At 32.0% G+C, this 18,907-nt stretch overlaps 1 protein-coding gene across 1 annotated transcript; it reads right to left on the reverse strand.

Moving 5' to 3' along the window:
* Positions 1–6,628: 6,628 nt before the first annotated feature.
* LOC123657439 (glucose dehydrogenase [FAD, quinone]-like) lies at positions 6,629–11,281 on the reverse strand. The gene is made up of 4 exons (XM_045592982.1): positions 11,173–11,281; positions 9,789–9,922; positions 7,205–8,203; positions 6,629–7,018 (listed from the first exon to the last, which is right to left on the reverse strand). The coding sequence occupies exons 1-4, from the start codon at positions 11,279–11,281 to the stop codon at positions 6,629–6,631; spliced, it is 1,632 nt and encodes a 543-aa protein (XP_045448938.1).
* Between the last annotated feature and the right edge of the window lie 7,626 nt (positions 11,282–18,907).

Here is an 18,907-nt window from a genome sequence, read left to right on the forward strand (position 1 = left end):
ATTTCCGCAATTCCTAAAATAAAATATAAAACATTTGACTATATCGAAGTTAGATTTTTATTCAACAATCGACTGAACTCAGTAACTCTGACATTTGTGTTATTATTTTTGTTAAAATAATCAAATTTGTAGGGATTAGACTTATATCTATTGTTATTATAAATTTTCTGTAATGTAGTTGTTTAGCAGCCGTACAAACTACTTCAAAAGTTTTAGAGTATTATTTTACGTAATCTATAAAATTTGCATACATGGATTGCTTGAAATTGAAAGTATGACAGACATTCAAAGTATGTGACTTTCATATTTTCCTTATTATCCACGTCAATCTTAATATTATTTTTCGTAATTTAATATCACCTGACTGAACGCGCATTTAATGTTTTTAATTTTGTTTTCCAATTTTTTCTCCAGAACTATCTGAACTTTTGTAATGGAGCGCTGAAATACCACGTTTAGTAATTCGGAACGTCTGATAGAAAATACTACAATATAATTATTTAATGAAATCTTAAATACAATTATTTAATTAATAGAAGTAAGGCTATAAAAATGTATATGTATTTTTCCAAATTATTTTATCTTTATTATATAGAGCAATTTATTACTAACATAATGATTAAACTTTAGTGTGAATATTTTATTTTAATAGATTTTGATTTACAGATACGAGAATAATATTATTATGTTCTATCAGATATTGCACAATTATTATTTATTTTCCGTAGATAAATAATTTTTATAATTTGCTATTGCAGCGTCTAAGTCAGAGATAATTACGCTGTATTTTTATTTAGCGTACACATATTTTCTGAATATCCCCTTATCCCATCTTTCCTGTGGTAGTTGTATTTATAGATTACTTACAGTACGTAAAAATTCAACAATGATAATTTACTAAGAGCAACAAAATTTACATATTCATATCAGATTTGTGTATGTAATCTTTAACGTCATATTTTTTTATTACGAGGTAAAAACAATTTACTATTAGAAAAACGACATTATAAAGTGTATTAATTGTCTATGACTTAAAATATAGAATTACGAATCACTTTTTCCATATCTTTAAAATACGTCGTTTTGTACTTACGTCGATGTTTACGTCCGGATTTTTTATATTTTTCTTTTGTAAAATTAAATTAAGAACGAAAATCTTTTATTAAAACTTCAATTTCTCTTAGTTGGATAAAATAATTATGCGAAATCCATCAAGTATTTTTTTTAAATTGGTCGATTAAATTTTTTTCTTGTATTTCAAAACAGACAACAGGTCTCAGTGGTACAAAGATAGAAACTCAGCCAAAATAAAGGTGGTGCTTGTTATGTAGTTTCATATTAAATCTAGATATGACTAGTACTTTTTGAGTTGTCTCTAATAATGCATTAGCTTGACAATTTTTTCGTTCTACGTCGTATTACTGGTCGACGTATATAATTATGTAAGTTTTTTTTTCGTTTACCAGCAAACAGAATTATATTTGTAAAGCTATATTTTTTATAACAAAATTATTAAGTCGAGCCTCGAACAAGTTGGTATGTAATCAATTTTTTTAAGAAAATAATGTTTGATAATCTTGGTATTTGTATTCATATGAATTTAAACATAAAATACAACAAGTCGACACAAGTCAATCAGCATTATAATTTCACAAATATACACGACATCATCTTACTTTGTATTTTACTTATTTTATTACTTTATTGTACTGTGTGGCTACGGTACTAAAGAATATAGCCACCCCCTCTCTTCCCGCGGGTGTCGTTAGAGGCGACTAAGGGATAACACAGTTCCGCTACCACCTTGGAACTTAAAAGCCGACCGATGGCGGGATAACCATCCAACTGCTGGCTTTGAAATGCACAGGCCGAAGACGGGCTGCGGCGTCTTCGGTGCGACAAAGCCAGTACTGCGGTCACTAACCCGCCTGCCCAGCGTGGTGACTATGGGCAAAACACATGAGTTCAGTTTGTCCGGCAGTGGACTGTATAGGCTGTAATGATGATGATGATGATGATGATGATGATTTTATCTTACAATTTTTTAAATTCATATCAATCCTAACACGATTGTAATGACAATATGTATTATAAGAATGGTTACCAAAATATTAACTCAGTATCTTAATTATTTGATTATATAGAAAAGTTTCGCTACGCCAAATTTCCTTTACTGAGTACAAACACGTTATATTGAAGTTAAAATAAATAACAACGGAAGAAAAATAAAATAACTAAATATTTACAGATATGTATGCGCGGATATGATATGTATGTACCATACATGTCCGCGCAGAATTGTATCAAGATTAAACAAAAAAAAAAAAAAAACTTACAATAGTAACATTTGCTAGGTTTTATTAATACTAGAAAGATTGCTTGTGTTGTGCGCAAACTCGTTGTATTTTTTTAACCTACGCATATCAAAGCTTACCTTTCCGTGCCAGCTCTGTCGTTGGTCAACGCACCTGAAAGATGACCACTGCCGTTCAGTAAATATCATAGTTTACTTGCTATGACTACGAGTTGCGCATGAGAAGAGTATGTTTATCTTATGTGTAACATTTGTGTGTTTTTTTCTTAAATATAACTATGTCGGCAAACAAGCGTACGTCTCAAGCGATTATCGTAGCCTATAGAAATATACAACACCAGAAATATCGCAAGCGTGTTACCAATTCTATCCCCAATTCTCTCTAGGAGCTCTGGTTATGTTACTCACTAACAATAACGTCATAAGTTAAACCCAAGATAATTATGTTTTACATCTAGACTAAAAGCGGTGTCTTTACATTTGATCTGATGGGTTCTTCACTCTCTTGTTTTAGACATTCTGATAGATACCAATAATAATGCTGTATGGTATTTTAAATATGTCATAGTCAATTCTTATATAAACACTAACAGTGTTTTGTCAAAACAAAAAAAAAAAAAAATATCTAGATATTACATAAAAAGTTACCCACTGAAATGTCTACATTGTTATGAGATCTAAATTGCAAATTGTTGCAAATTGTTTCCTTCTTTCTCATGAGGCTGATGAAGAATCTGCGGCTAAAGTTTAGCATCACTATGTCTTATGTATAACAAAAAATAAACCAATGTCTAAAAAAATTAAATCAAAATCTAACCGACTTCACCAGGAAAATCATTTCTCTTGATACGCCTGGTTCAGCAAATATAGTTGGAGTGGTGTTAAGAATGCTCACAGAATTTTCCTGATTCCGCTGTTTCATTTTTGACTCTTTGGATCATAAAAGTGTTTTATGCCTTACTGAGCGTAGTCTGGAGAGTGTGTTTCTGGCTTCATTTCGTAGTGTTAGACATCTAAATATTTTTAACATTGCGATTTTCAAGGAAATATGAAATTGCTATTACTTTCGAAAAGCTGAAGATTAGCAAAGTTGTACGTTTTTAGTACTTATATATTCTTTTCAGTTAAAGTTTTAACTGAACTAAACTAAGTCGCCATGTTCACGTCACCAGGAGTACTTGGGCAAAGTTCTCCTCTCTATATAGGACAATGGTTACAGTTTAATCCACCATTAAACTCTGTTGTCGGTTGACGATAATTTCAATACTAGTAGTACAAATTGCCTTACCTTTACCTTTACCTTTTTATTACCTTTTTGCTTCAGCGGTAAATAAACATGCATTCTCCGAATGTAAGAAACTTCTTGCACTACTTTACCAGAACGTTTGTCAATCTTTCAATTTTCTTATGTTTAAATATTTTTTTACAATACTATTTTTAAATTTAAAAAAAATATATTGAATTATAGATAAAATTCAGCAACGCAAGCTTATATGTGGTCAGTTTTATTATTGTTACAAATTGTTTTTTTTTTAACTCTTTGATTTATTTTTGTTTTAATCTTTTAGTATAGATTATTGTAATGTAAAACACTATTTAAGTTCTAACCATGTGTATGTTATATATATGTATGTTATTAGTGTATGTTAGTCAAGTTTAATGTAGTAATCACTCATTGTTACAATAACACTCAGACTTTACAGTTATTGTATATTATGTACTTGAAATATGATGTATACTTTGGTGGTGTTCTATTAATAAATAGATAAATATTTTATTCATAATTTAAACAATCCCAATAAATTTTAATGTATTTAATCATATTATTATACCTCAGATAAGAAATCATAAAGATATCTAAGACACAATCACAAATACAGTAATTGTATAAAATAAACTAAGCAACGCGCAAATATTGAAATACACAGACCGAAGACGGGCAGAAGCGTCTTCGGTGCGACAAAGCCAGCCCTGCGGTCGCAAGCCCGCCTGCCCAACCTGGTGACTATGGGCAAAATATTTGAGTTCACGCCGTTTTTTGCGCGAACTTGGGTAGGCCTATGTCCAGCAATGGACTGCGATAGGCTGAAGTGATGAAGCAACGCGCAGATAGACCGTATTGGGATCACTGGCATACTTTGAATACAAAACATTTACGATAGATAAATATAAGTAAACTATTACTGAAACAATCGTACAGACAATTTCCTTTTTTATATAAAGAGAGATGTAAAGGGCACGGTTCGAATTAATTTATAACTCGTTTAGAAACGTTGATAAATGAGTCGCAAAGTTATTTGAAAATAATTCGTAGTATTTCATGATTAACGTCATTATAATTTTTAGAGACAGACTTATAAGATTTATTATTACTTACGTCCCTTTTTCGTGAGAAACAACGAAATATAGTCAGACATTTTTTTTTTTAACTTAACAACCGTTGTACTGTGAATTGAAATTAACGACTCGAAGTCTTAGTTCTCTGCCAATACAAACAGACCACACGCAAACACTGCTTTAATTACGATACGCATGAGTACGGTCGTGCTGTTATCATGAACAAGCTGTCAAGTACCGCGTGTTTATGGAGGCCTGATTTAAATTCATATACCTTGTCTTGAAAAAAAAACAATCATGATTCAGCCTGTGAAATTCCACTACTGGGCATAGGACTCTTTATCCATGTAGCAGAAATATCGCAGCTTAATCCACCACGCCACTCCACTGTGGGTTGGCGGATACAGCAGTGTGGATAATATTTAAATAAAACATTTTTATTTCCCTAATCATAATATTATAAGCTATAAGCTATAAGCTATCTGCCAGTGAGATACCCGCACACCTTTTTGATACACATATAATTATGTCGAAAAATAAAATATACAAACATTAAATTTGTAATAATAATAGTAAATAGTAATATAAATATTTACAATTCACACCTTATAAAAATAATAAGAAGAAATGTAGTATAATAATAAAAGATTCTATGCAACAAGTCGTCTTACGTTCAGCCGAATTAAATTATTAAAGAATTTGTATGATACTTAAAACATAAAACATTACTGATGATTTACAAATAAATATTAAAAAAAAACGTGTGGTGTTGTGGTCGTGGGACACTAGATAGGAACAATGTTCTTAATTATAGAATATTATTTTCAAGTTCTATTAGAGGTATAAAGAAAATAATTATTCGGATATACATTTTTATTATGATTTTTGAATCGATAAAAAAATTGTTTACAAAATTAACTTAACACCTGTTTTTTCCACGATTTATAAAAAAATATATAATAATTATCAACTGATATAATAATGATAGCAAACTGCAATAATAATAACAGTCATCACTAGACTATACATAAGACACTGCATAGCATCATACTTAACTATATATAAGAATACTACGCTTTAATTTAATGTTAAGGACGTTTTTTTCCGGCTAGTGTACCTCTCCGCAACGCCTCATAACGGACTTCGTTCCAATAAATAAAAGCGCCTCACACTACACGAAGTCCACTAGGATTATCTCCTGTGTCGGGCTTCCAGAAACATAATGCACACACAAGTAGAAAGGTGCAGACCACGACAAAAATCTGTACATCTGTTCATCTGTATGGTGCGGGGATCGAATTCGAAACCGACAGTGCAACAGTTAACGCGCTAACGCGTCGTCAAGCACACAAATATTGTGCCTAATATTTCAAATAAATCGAAAACAACATAATTTATCAGTCGAATGAATTTTAAACAGCCTGTTTTATTGTATAAACAATTAAGGTACGTATTTTCAACATAACTTGACACCTGTTTCGACCTCTATTGTTATGTTGAATGTATATTCCTTGCCCAACATTCACATTTTTCGTCTCCTGTACCATTAACAGTATTAATAATCTTTTTCAGTTCTATTTTTTCATTAAGTATTATTAAAAGACATTTGTATATTATTACTAGCCGACCCGTGCTCACTTGGTTGGACGTTAATTATTTTTGTGATGCAAATATATATTAAAGTTTTCATCTCGCTCGCACATCTCCGATTGATTTACATATACTATTCACTGAATTTTTTGTTCAATAATAATAAAATATAGCCTATATCACCCCTGAATAGTGTAACTTTCTGTTAGTGAAATAATATTCATGATCGGATCAGTATTTGCAAACTTTACCCCCTACAAACAAACAAAGTTAAAAACTTTACCCCTTTTTAATACGAGTATTAGTATAGATTATTATTTATTTTAAAATAAGTATTAATTAACTTGTTAATTAAAAAATCTGAGTCAAAATTAGAAAAAGATGAGTTTAATGTTTTTGTAGATGTTCATTTTTGATCATATCAGAACCCATTTCACCAATCATTATGGTTGGAGCGTTTGTGTTTCCACCAGTAATTGAAGGCATTATACTTGCATCTATAACTCGTAATCCTTTGACTCCGCGGACTTTCAAGAAGTTATCAACAACAGAATCCTCTGACTTCGGTCCCATTTTTGACGTTCCGACCGGATGATATAATGTTGAACTTGTGTTAATAACGTAGCATTTCCAGTATAAATCACTTTCGTAATCATGTTTATTACACTGAGGTATATTTATTCTGGGTATAAATGCATTTATAGATCTAAAGTAGGGGGTTTCCACTATCTTTTTAAGTATTTTTATACCTTCTACTGTATCTTGTATATCTTTACTCTCGCCATAATAATTAGCATTTATTATTGGATAATCATACGGGTTGGACGTGTTAAGATATATTGAGCCTCTAGAAGATGGATGTAATAGACTAAGGGCAAAAAAATGTAATGTTTTATTTTTATTGAGCTCAACAAAAGATTTATATATATCATCGCGAAAAGTTGAAAAAAACATCTTAACTACCTGCGATTTTTTTAACGCAAATCCCATATGAATCTGAAATTCCGGATATTCCATGCTTTGATTACGAGAAAAAAATGCTGTAATATCGCTATAGCTGTTTTGGGCTAGAAGTCCACTTCGATTGTACAAATATTTTGCAACTTCAAAAGACTTATCCAATTCATTTTCTTCTCCTTCTTCATCTCCGTATACAGCAATATAGATGCCATTATGGTCATGCAAATTTTTACCGACACCTGGCAAATCTACAACACATGAAATGTTTTTAGATTCTAAATGACCTTTCGGGCCAATACCAGAAAGCATCAATAATTGTGGAGTATTTATTGCGCCTGCGCTAATTATTACTTCAATGTTTGCGTAAAATGTTTTCTTCACCCCAAAAATATCCACTTCAACTCCATATGCCTTTTTATCTTCATTTAACAATATTTTTGTTACATATGCGTTTGTCACAATATTTAAGTTTTTTCTGTCTTTAATTGGCTTTAAATAAGATGTGTACGTGCTGTATCTACGGCCATTTGCAGCTGTCACACTAAAAGTACTGGATACTCCCGATCCTTCAAAATTTGCTGTATTAATATCCTCAACATGCTTAAATCCCATAAAATTAAAAGATTCTAAAACTTTATCCATGACATCTTTATATGTACTATTAAATCTATTAACAACCAGTGGGCCATCTCTTCCATATATATTTCGCACATCAGAATCTTCTAGTAACTTAATATTTTGTAAACTTTCAGCTTTCTTAAAGTAATAATTAACGTTCTCTGGAGTCCAACTTGGATTTCCAGCATTCGCCCATGACTGGAAGTCATGATCACTTCCTCTTACATAGAACATTTCATTGATCGAGCTACATCCACCAAGCATTTTACCGCGAGGCCAGTATACAGAACCAGTCTTATATGATTGGTGGTTAATACCATCATTTTGAGTATAATATTGCCAATCATACTTGGATTGGTAGAGAAAAATCCCCATATTTGGTATCTGTAAAAATAAGATAGTATACACATTAGTTAAACAATGTGTAAATCGAATAGCTTTCTAAATTTTAGTTTTTACATTGTACATATTAAGGTTTTTAGAACTTACTTTCATGTAGTATTAGAAATTATATTTCTGTGCCAATAATATATGAAAGCAAAGTTCATGAGGTTGTTTATAATTTTGTAGAAGCTAATATTTAGAAATATAATATAAATTTTTAAAACATTTAACCTAAAGATAGTTCCGTTACTACTACTACTTACATTTCTGATTGTCTTAAATTATTTTGATCTGTGATGATAAGTTTTTATTAATGAAAATTTAAATATTTAAAACTCGTCGAAAGAAAAAAGCCTTTTATGTTTTTCCCGCTTACGTTGACGTAAGTAACTAGTAAGTAACACAGTAAAATAACATCCTACAAGAATTTACCTAAAATAATTTGATCCTGATAACTACTTTTTGAGTAATCCTTGATAGCGCGTAGTTACTTGACTATTTTTTCGTCGATCTATGTTGTATTACTCGTCGATGTAATTGAAGTCGGTTTTTTTTCGTTTGCGAGCAAACGCAATTATAATATAATAATCAAACCGAGATAAGGTCCTATTAATAAGAAAATAATTCCTTTCTGGAGCATACCTCTCTCCATTACTCGCTTAGCGTCTTTGAGCCTAGTGGTATAGTAATATAAGATTAGCGGTAAAGGGCCACGTCTAAGCGCTTTAGGTCATCACTGGCAACACACAATGCTCAAACACTTTTGATTTCAGGCCACAGCCTAGGTATACTGAACGAAAAAAATGTCCGAGTTAGATCCAAGACTACAGACACTTGCATTTCGGCTTCTTCTTGTAGAAGGAGTACATAGAAGTAATAAGAATACCTCTCTCTCCAAGAAGTTAACGAGCAAGTTGCTTCGGTGGTTCCGTTGTCCATATTCAAAGGACCCTATTTTTTACTCGTCGCCGTCTCGCGTATCTAGTCTTGCATTAAAATCCCCCGTCACCACCATGAAACGAGTCTTTGAGGCATGTTTGGCTCTACTGATGTTCTCATATATAGCCTCAAACCTCATTGTCTGAGTGTGTTAAGGTCGGCGCATTTACCTGTATGATCTTCAACGAATACTGTTTAGATATTCTGAGTATAAGGTACGTTACCCTTGCTGACATACTCTCGACTTGCGTCACGCTGTTGACAATGGACTATTGGACGAAAAACTCGACACCACTTTATTACAGTTGTTCGTCTTCTCGGTAATAGAGCAAGATATCGGATTTAAAGATGACCGTGTCCTCCATACCATGTATGTTGCAGATTGCCAATAAATAAGGTGCAGAGGTCGTTTTATTATTTCACAGCCGAATCTCTGCCGGAGATTCTTAGCACCCCCTGCCCCACCAAGACCGTAGACCACTGACGTAGCCAAGAATAGCGGGAGCAGGGACTGGGGGCCGGGATATACTTGTGCCCAACATACAGGCTGGGGGAAGGGGAACTGGGCAAGTTTCAGAGAATTTTAATGTCATGAGTGACGTAAACTAAATTATGCTATCAGCTTATCAAATATATTTATACACACATCGGATTCGATTGGAGGCTCCGGTCCTGCTTCGAGAAGTAATATTTTCCAGGCTTCTATTTCACTTAGTCGATTTGCTAAAACACTCCCGGCTGATCCACCTCCGACGATGATGAAGTCATATGTTTCGTTATCTGTTACAAGAAATTGTGTTAAAAACTTTTCCTAGATATTTTGGTACTTAATATTTTTTTATCAACACTAGAAGTATTGCAAGCGCGTTGCTGATCTTATCCCCAATTCCCCCCAGGAACTCTGGTCACCTTACTTACCAACAGGAACATAACACTGTTTGAAAACAGTATCATTTAGCTTTGATCTTCTGTAAGGTTGAGGAACTACCCCAGTCGGGCTGCTCCATATTTTGAGCAGGAAATTTCCTGTTACGCTCTGCCTCAGTTATAATTTTTTTTGCATTGAATTGCGTAACATGTAAGTAAATACTACGCTACAATTCTGCCTGTAATATCCCACTGCTTAAAAAAATAATAGAATCTTTTCCTATTACAGTTTGAAAGACATAGCGGAGTTACAAACGATTTTTTTAAACTAATACTTATAGTTAAGGGGCTACACTATCTCAGCTCGAATTCATATTTCACCCGTACTAACCACACATGAGAATTGAGAGCGCTTGGTTGTTCATCGCGCGAATTATATGTATTTTCTCCCCACAATCATTATCAATAGTTATTTTTTTTAAAACGCAACATATAAAATGTTCTTCATACTTATTTCAATTACCACGCTTAATCTCAAGTCCATAACTTCTATATTTACTGAGATATTAAGGTTTTAATACAAAAATAGAGGTAAATTTGCGATTTTTTTTATCGAGAAAATTTTATGGAATCGTGTTTTCGAAACGTATGAAAGATAGTTTATGTCCTGAACTTTACTATATATAAATTTCAAACTTAAATATTCAGTAGTTTGGAAGATATGGACATCCTGCCGAGTGGAAAATAAGCAATTTGAGGTAGCATACACTCTTAAGACAATTTTCACCTAGCCCATCACTTAGTGCTCAGGCTACAATCAAATATCATGTCGCTTCAGCCTGTATTATCCCACTACTGAGCATATGCCTCTTTCCCCATGTAGGAGAAGGATCATAGCTTAATTCACTACGCTGCTCCAATGCGGTTTGGCGAATATATTCCCTACTATGACTAACGATCCTTATCGGGTGATAACAATTGGGACCGACGGCTTAACGAAGAGCACGTTGGCAAAACGAGGCACGGTGGGGAGACCCACAAGGACTGCAGAAACACCCAGACCACGGGAAACATCTGTATGGCCAATACAATTTTTTGTCATGTACTAAACTAAACACTACAATTAATGAAAAAATACGTCCGTCATATTGGTTTTGTCTTACTAGCGTTATGCGGTTGGACATTTTCTGGTATGAAACACTGTGTTGCAGCTAGCAAATTTAGTGCTGATGCAAAAAGTTGAGAGGCAGCTCCCGATGTAGTAGAACACATATTTCTGCAATCCCTAAAATAAAATATAAAAAATTTGACTATTTCGAAGTAATATTTTTATTCAGTAAGCGACTGAACTCAATAACTCTGACATTTGTGTTATTATTTTTGTTAAAATAATCAAATTTGTAGGGATTAGACTTATGTATATGTTATATTGTTATTATAAATTTTCTGTAATGTAGTTGTTTAGCAGCCGTACGAACTACTTCAAAAGTTTTAGAGTATTATTTTACAATTAAAATTTTGTTTGCATTGTTTGAAATTGAAAGTATGACAGACATTCAAAGTAAGTGACTTTCATATTTTCCTTATTATTCACGTCAATCTAAATATTATCTTTCGTTATATATCGTAGATTTAATGTACATATATTTTCTGAACATTTCTTTATCTCATCTTTCATGAAGTAGTTGTAATTATAAATTACTTAGAAACTCAACAATGATAATTTACTAAGAGCAACAAAATCTACATCTTCATATCAGATTTGTATATTAACGTTATTTTTAAAGTCATATTTCTTTAATGCAAGGTAAAAACAATTTACTATTACAAAAATGACATTATAAAGCGTGAATTTTCTATCACTTGAAATATAGAGAACTACGAAACACTTTTTTCATTGCCAGATACTCACCTTTAAAATAAGTCGTTTTGTACTTACGTCGATGTTTACTGTCCGGATTTCTTATATTTTTCTTTTGTAAAATAAAATTAAGTACGAAAATCTCTTATCAAAACTTCAATTTCTCTTAGTTTGATAAAATCATTTTGTAAAAGCCATCAAGTAAGCAACTAAGCAGCAAGTACTTTTAAAAATTCGTCAATAAAATTTTTAGTTGTATTTAAAAGCAGACAACAGGTTTCAGTGGTACAAAGTTGGAAACTCAACTAAAATAATAAAATTTAATTTTAATTAAATCAAAGAACCTTGGGGGAGAATTGGCTGAGACTGGCCTTATCAAAATATAAAATAAGAAAAAAATGACTGATTATATGTTATTTGTACGTATTTCAAACATTATATAGTCCTCCTGTGACCATGGTTGCTGTAAAGTATCCGAAACGTTGGCATCTAAAAAAAGGAATAAACCGCGATAAAATCCAAAAAAAGTTGTTTCATTATAATTTATATTTTTCTTTCTCTTAAAGATGTTAAAAAAATACATATCGGTAATTTATAAAATATATTAAATCGTATATCTAATATAGCAAGGTTTCCGTGTAATAGTTTTTCACTTACCAAAAATTTATAGATTCCTTTTCATGTGTTCTTCGGCTTTAAGTTAATATTTAAACCGACTTCAAAAAAAGGTGGAAGTTCTCAATTCGACTGTATTTTTTATATATGTTGCCTCAAGACTTTTAGCTGGGTGGACCGATTTCGATGTTTTTTTTTTTATCAAAAAGTGCACCAAGGTTTTTATGTGGTTCCATTTAAATTTGATTGAGATTTATTTTTGCGCTATCGCTAAAAATTCGTATTTACTTGACTAATTTTCCGTCGATCTACGTTGTATTATACGTCATGACTTTTTACTGAGTGGACCGATTTCAATGATTCTTTTTTTAATCGATAGGTGGTGCTTGCTAAGTAGTTTTATTTTAATTTGATCGAGATACGACTAGTGATTCTTTAGTTATCCCTAATAATACGCATCAAATTGACTACTTTTTCGTCGATTTACGTCGTATTACTGGTCGATATACTTGAAATCGGTTTTTTTTTTCGTTTTGCATGCAAACAGAATTATTTTTGTACAGTTATATTTTTATAACAAAATTAGTAGGTTAAGCCTCGAAAAAGTAAGTATGTGATCAATTTATTTATAAGAATATTAATGTTTGATAATCTTAGTATTTATTCATATGAATTTCAACATAAAATACAACAAGTTAATCAGCATTACAATTTCACAAATATACACGACATTTTATATTATTTTTTTTTTAAATAATTTATGTGTATCTGTTTGTAATATTAAAATAACCGCTTTTAATTAAGTGCATATGCATGTATACACGGCACATATCAAAATTACATTTTTTACGTTTTTATGTCTATTTGTTCCGTCTAATCTCTAAAAGGGCTAGACCGATTTTGAGGGGACTTTCACTGACAGATAGCTGATGTAGTGAGGAGTAACCTAGGCTACTTTTATTTTAGAAATTTATTTATTTTATAAACTCTGCGAATTGAACAATATACTTTTATGTTCAATTCGACGCGGACGAAGTCGAGGGCACAGCTAGTGTATTATAAAAATTTATACTAAAATATCGATTCGGTATCTTAATTATTTAATAATATTAAAAATAAGTCTCACTATGCCAAATTTCCTCTACTATATACATTTATTTAACACGTTACATTGAAGTAAAAATAAATAACAATGGAAGAAAAGTATAATGAACGATAATTTGTTGCTTATAATTAAAACCAACAAGCTATTTAACACGACAAGCGTAAGGTCGGGTTCGAACCAAGACCAAAATAAATCGATAAATATTTTAATGAGTAAATGCTCGAAGGAAATTAAAGAAGCATCGATTGACATTGCATTAGTCAACTACCACCTCGTGAACTGTGTGGTTGAAGCTGTCAGCGGGTGCGTTAAGAGCCATTTCACAATTTTACGCTCTGCAAGTTTAGGTAAATTTGGTCGCATCGCGCGAGTCGTACGAGCCGCGCGATCTTTGTGCTAGTACGTATAGTGTGACAACCAAAAGACCATCGTGATCATTTTCTGATGTATAATAAAAATTATAACTATGGTATAAAATGTTTTTTACATAGTTAATTTGTTAAAAATTTCAAGTATGTTATATAACAACAGTCAATAAATTTAAAATAAAATTAAAAAAATCAATTTTATGAAACAATTTTTTTAAATTGATTTAGTTTTTTCAGTTTACGAATGAATCTAATATTTACGATATGAATAAAAAAGCATTTAATGACATCGACACCGACAAACATATTAATTAACAAATAACAAGACAAACAGATTGAAATGCCTATTTGTATTGATAGTGTGAGAAAAGAAAATTAAATTATACATTTGTTTACAGAAATTATCATTATATTATTTTACAGTCATTTTCGTAATATGTTTATTTTATTTATATTTTATTATGAAAGTATCAAATGCGTTTTATCCGCTATAACAACAGGCGCTTGGCGCGTGTGAGCGAAAGAGACGGCTGCGCAGAATTTGGCGTGGACCTTACCTCTAAGAGCGCTAGCGCTCGACTGATTTACCGGGCTTGATGCGTGGCAATATATACTATCTTTTTATTATTTAATATAAAATGTATTAAAAATAATTACATCTTTTAATTATTTTTTTTTGTATTCCTTAATGATGTAAGTTTACTTTGATGAAGATAGTTCGTTAAAATTTCTTAGTTTTCTAAGAGAAATATCGCATTTAAAATTGTACTTATTTGGAAAATATTCGTAACTTTAAATTTTTTTTATCGTTTAATAGAGATACAAATGGAATAAAAATCTATGATAGTGGACAACAAAATTATATTCCACATATTATGATATTTTTTTAAAATGGTTTCAACGTAGAGGTTATTGAAAAGTAGGACTTCAAAGTATACATTGCGACCGTTTACCCAGGGAGGAGGCTGATGAAAAGGTTAATAATTTTATACACATAATATAAATCAAAATTCTGATCTGACTATGGACTACAACAAAGGTTGCTCTATTATATTCCAAGAATATAAATTACATTATTGCATCCAACACCGAGATTAACGACGTCAAAATATTACAATTTCGCGGATTGTTACCGATTTTTGTGAAATGGCTCTTAAACCCACCTTACGGTTACATTTAGGCCTTGTAGCTTGATTTTGTAGGATAAATCGTTGACGAGCACGTACACTCTTAGTTTCTCCTCGAAATCTTCGTTTACCAATAGAACTTTGTAAATGGATTCAAAATCTTGTCAACTGATCCGCAGCCGTGTAGATTTGTAGAGTAGGCAGACCTGTCGATATACGTGAATTACACGCAACAAAAATAACCGCTGAACTAAACGTTTTTTTACCAATGCAGCCGCTATATATGTATGGAATGAGGCGTTTTCGTCTGTGATAACCGTATAAGATCTCAAAACCAAATTAGAAGTAAATAATAATATAATATTTAATTAATTAAGTTATGAAAATAATACTGTATTTAAACCACACAATCACTATCATTATGTGCTACACCCTCCTGGCGCTTGTTATACCTTACGCTCGAAGAACAATGTGAAATCGTTCTCAAATGAATAAATACTCACGATCCGAATCAAGATATTTTAAATATTTTTTATATTTTCTTATGGCAAGGAGAGGCAATAACAATGTGAGTTGACATTAATGCTATTATCACTTAATCTAAAAAATTCGTTCCTCAAGATGGGTCATATGAGAAAAACAGAATGAAATTAGTTTAGAACACAAAAACTTATCAGAACTCGAGTTACTATCGTGCCGAATAAAATTGACAAACAAATAAAAACCTTTTGTAACCGTGATAAAATCGAGTTTCGCCTTTTTAAGTAAGTTATTTCGAGAAGAACGGCCGGTGTTTCGATAGCAGTAAAACAAATTTGTGTGGCATCAAATGTGGTAGGCATCTATTAAAGTGAATTTTGATTGCCCCAGTTAAATTTGAACTCGTATCGACTATTAAACGTTATTTGGTTGGTTTTATTGCGTTTACGTATTAATGATATCGTTAGCTTTCGAAATAGCTGTGATGAAAATAAAGTATTGGAGTTTTATTTTTAAGTTACGAATTCTCTCGTGACATATTGGTACTATGTGATTTTTTATACTTGTTTAATTTTATGAAATAGTTTGAGAGTAGTTCATATTTGTATAATTTAAAGGTATATTTGACTTTACTATTTAAATGTATAAATAGCTAAAAGCACAGTAGTGCTCCCGCCAAAACGAGTCAAACCAAGTGCATGGAAAACTTTAGAAAATTTTAGAATATTGAAAGATTCATACACAACAAAAAAAAACACGTAATTTACGTACGGTAACAGAGTCAAGGACATTCGTTAATAGTTTCCGGTCAGAGGTTCTATTATTTAATTTTGGCAAAGCGCCGAAACTACGTCTATATAGACCTCTTGCGATCATTTATCTTCTGTCGATAGTTCATGCCTCATAAAACCTTAACTTTAGGGTGCCGCAGTCGAAAGATGAAAAGGAGTTTTCACGATGTTAGATTTTTTACGGTAGTTTTATACGAATAATAACAGAAAATTACGTTATCTGTTGCAGCACATATACAATTTGAATCAATATATTTGATATAAAATACAGCAACAGTACAAATATTGTGAAATGAAAATTATTGAAGTCGTGAGTAAGTGGAATTAGCATCTGCATCATATTATAGCCAGTCAGTAATAATTATTTATCGATAGGATATAATTTGTGCAGTACGGATAGATACGATTTGCACTTTTAAGTGTTAATAAAATACAATATTATTATTTTATTTAAGAAGTAGATAACTGTTGATGTTATTTACATTCATTTGTAGATCAGATTAATTTTTTAACCGACTTCAAAAAAGGAGAAGGTTACTCAATTCGACCATATTATATATCATCTTTTTTTATTGGAAAGGAGACATCCTAGTATTCCTATTATTGTACCATGATAAGGAAACCAGGATCTGATAGGATCCCAGAGAAATCGAGGGAAACCCTCGCAAATCCGCATAACTTTTTACTAGGTGTACCGATTGTAATGATTTTTAATTTAATCGAAAGCCGATGTTTATCATGTGGTCAAATTTAAATTTTATCGAGATCTGATTACAGATTTTGGAGTAATCTTTGAGAATGCGTATTTACTTGACTAGTTTTTCGTCTACCTACGTTGTATTACTTGTCGATGTAATTGAAGTAGGTTTTTTTCGTTTGCTAGAAAACACAATTATATAAATATATTCAAAGTCTTAAGTAATCATGTCTGACTTCCTGCAGAATAATAGACATTTTAACGCTTGGATAAAATGGGCGATAAAAGAAGTAATAGTAGTGTACTTTTTTAAATGGTAGGTATTTGTTTTTAATTTCTGCTGTGACCTGGTAAAACACGTTACTCGGGCAGAGCTTTAAATGCTTCGTTAATTCGAACCGCGCCGCCAGGGATCCAATGTCGACCGCCGGATGTAATTAAAATCGAAACTGTGTTAATAAAAAATTAGCACAACATCTGCTTGTTTGTTTCCGTATATTGTTCGCGTTTAAAACAGTCGATATTTTATGTGATTGCACAAGCTCGTTTGAAATTTTATCGTACAAAATACTGCGTTAAATTATATTATTTCCAGTCCAAGAGTCTAACATTACAACTGTTTCATGCATCAACAATCATTTTAGTTATATATTGTTTTATTAGCTTGTGCTAGTATGTAGTTGGACAAAAATAAAAATATCGTGGTTAATAATAAATAATCACATTACAAGAACTAATCCGATCGTGGTTTAATTTTGTTAACGTGGTTAGAGTGTATAATATCGAATACATAATATAAATATTTACTGTTGTGTGGCTACGGCAGTAAAGAATATAGCCACCCCCTCTCTTCCCGTGGGTGTCGTAAGAGACGATTAAGGGATAACGCAGTTCCACTACCACCTTGGAACTTAAAAAGCTGACCGATGGCGGGATAACCATACAACTAACTGCTGGCTTTGAAATACACAGGCCGAAGACGGGCAGCAGCGTCTTCGGTGCGACAAAGTCAGCCCTGCGGTCACCAACCCGCTTGCACAGCGTGGTGACTATGGGCAAAACACATGGGTTCGCGCTATTTTTGGCGAGAACTTGTGGAGGCCTGTGTTCACTAGTGGACTGCGATAGGCTAAAGCGATGATGATGATGAATATGAATATTATATCATTTCGGATGGACAGACTTTTTAAATTCAATATCTTAATTTAGAACTTTATTCGTATTTGACCTTTTTTCACTTAATATTCGTTATTATGACTACATTATTTTTCATGATAGTGACCGTTTAAAATTTTTAAAAACGTTAACCTTAATATTAAACTCTATAACTCGAATTATTTCTGTATTATTTAGCCTTTGGCCAGTGTATTTGAAAGCCAGCTAGATGGTTATCCTGTCATCGGTCAGCTATAACAGTTCCAAGGTGGTAGTGGAACTGTGTTATATCTTAGGCGCTTATTACAACACCTACGCGAAGAGAATGGGTGACATATTCTATACTACTGTAACCATACAGCACATAACAATGCGACGAAGACAATATGCTGTTTGTTGATAATTTTTAGATAAATACTAAAGCCAGAAAAGCCAGAATTCAAAAGAAACCAGGCATCTGCGACACACAAACATTGATTATCAAATCCTACCTTTTGTTTAAGGTTCGTCTTTTGCAATAATATAAGATGTTCTGTTTAGCTGTTTTTATTTCTATATTGATAAAACGTATATTCGGTGTATATGACACAATAGTTATATTTATATACTGTCGTGCTATATAAACCAAGAGAGATAAAACTGGATTATAAAATAATTTAATGTTAGTAAAACTGAGCGGTTCATTTAGTCTCTTTTATA

The sequence above is a fragment of the Melitaea cinxia genome, chromosome 10, assembly GCF_905220565.1.
Source record: "Melitaea cinxia chromosome 10, ilMelCinx1.1, whole genome shotgun sequence".
In the NCBI taxonomy this organism is placed as follows: Eukaryota; Metazoa; Arthropoda; class Insecta; order Lepidoptera; family Nymphalidae; genus Melitaea; species Melitaea cinxia.

What these genes read in the sequence shown, in the direction of transcription:
- LOC123657439 (XM_045592982.1), bottom strand. Translation starts at nt 11,281, where the DNA reads ATGTGTTCTACTACATCGGGAGCTGCCTCTCAACTTTTTGCATCAGCA. An exon ending in AGCCTCCAATCGAATCCGAT is followed by an intron (nt 8,204 to 9,788) that starts GTGTGTATAAAT and finishes TTATTTTTACAG; the next exon opens with ATACCAAATATGGGGATTTT. An exon ending in TTGCGTTAAAAAAATCGCAG is followed by an intron (nt 7,019 to 7,204) that starts GTAGTTAAGATG and finishes TATTATGGCGAG; the next exon opens with AGTAAAGATATACAAGATAC.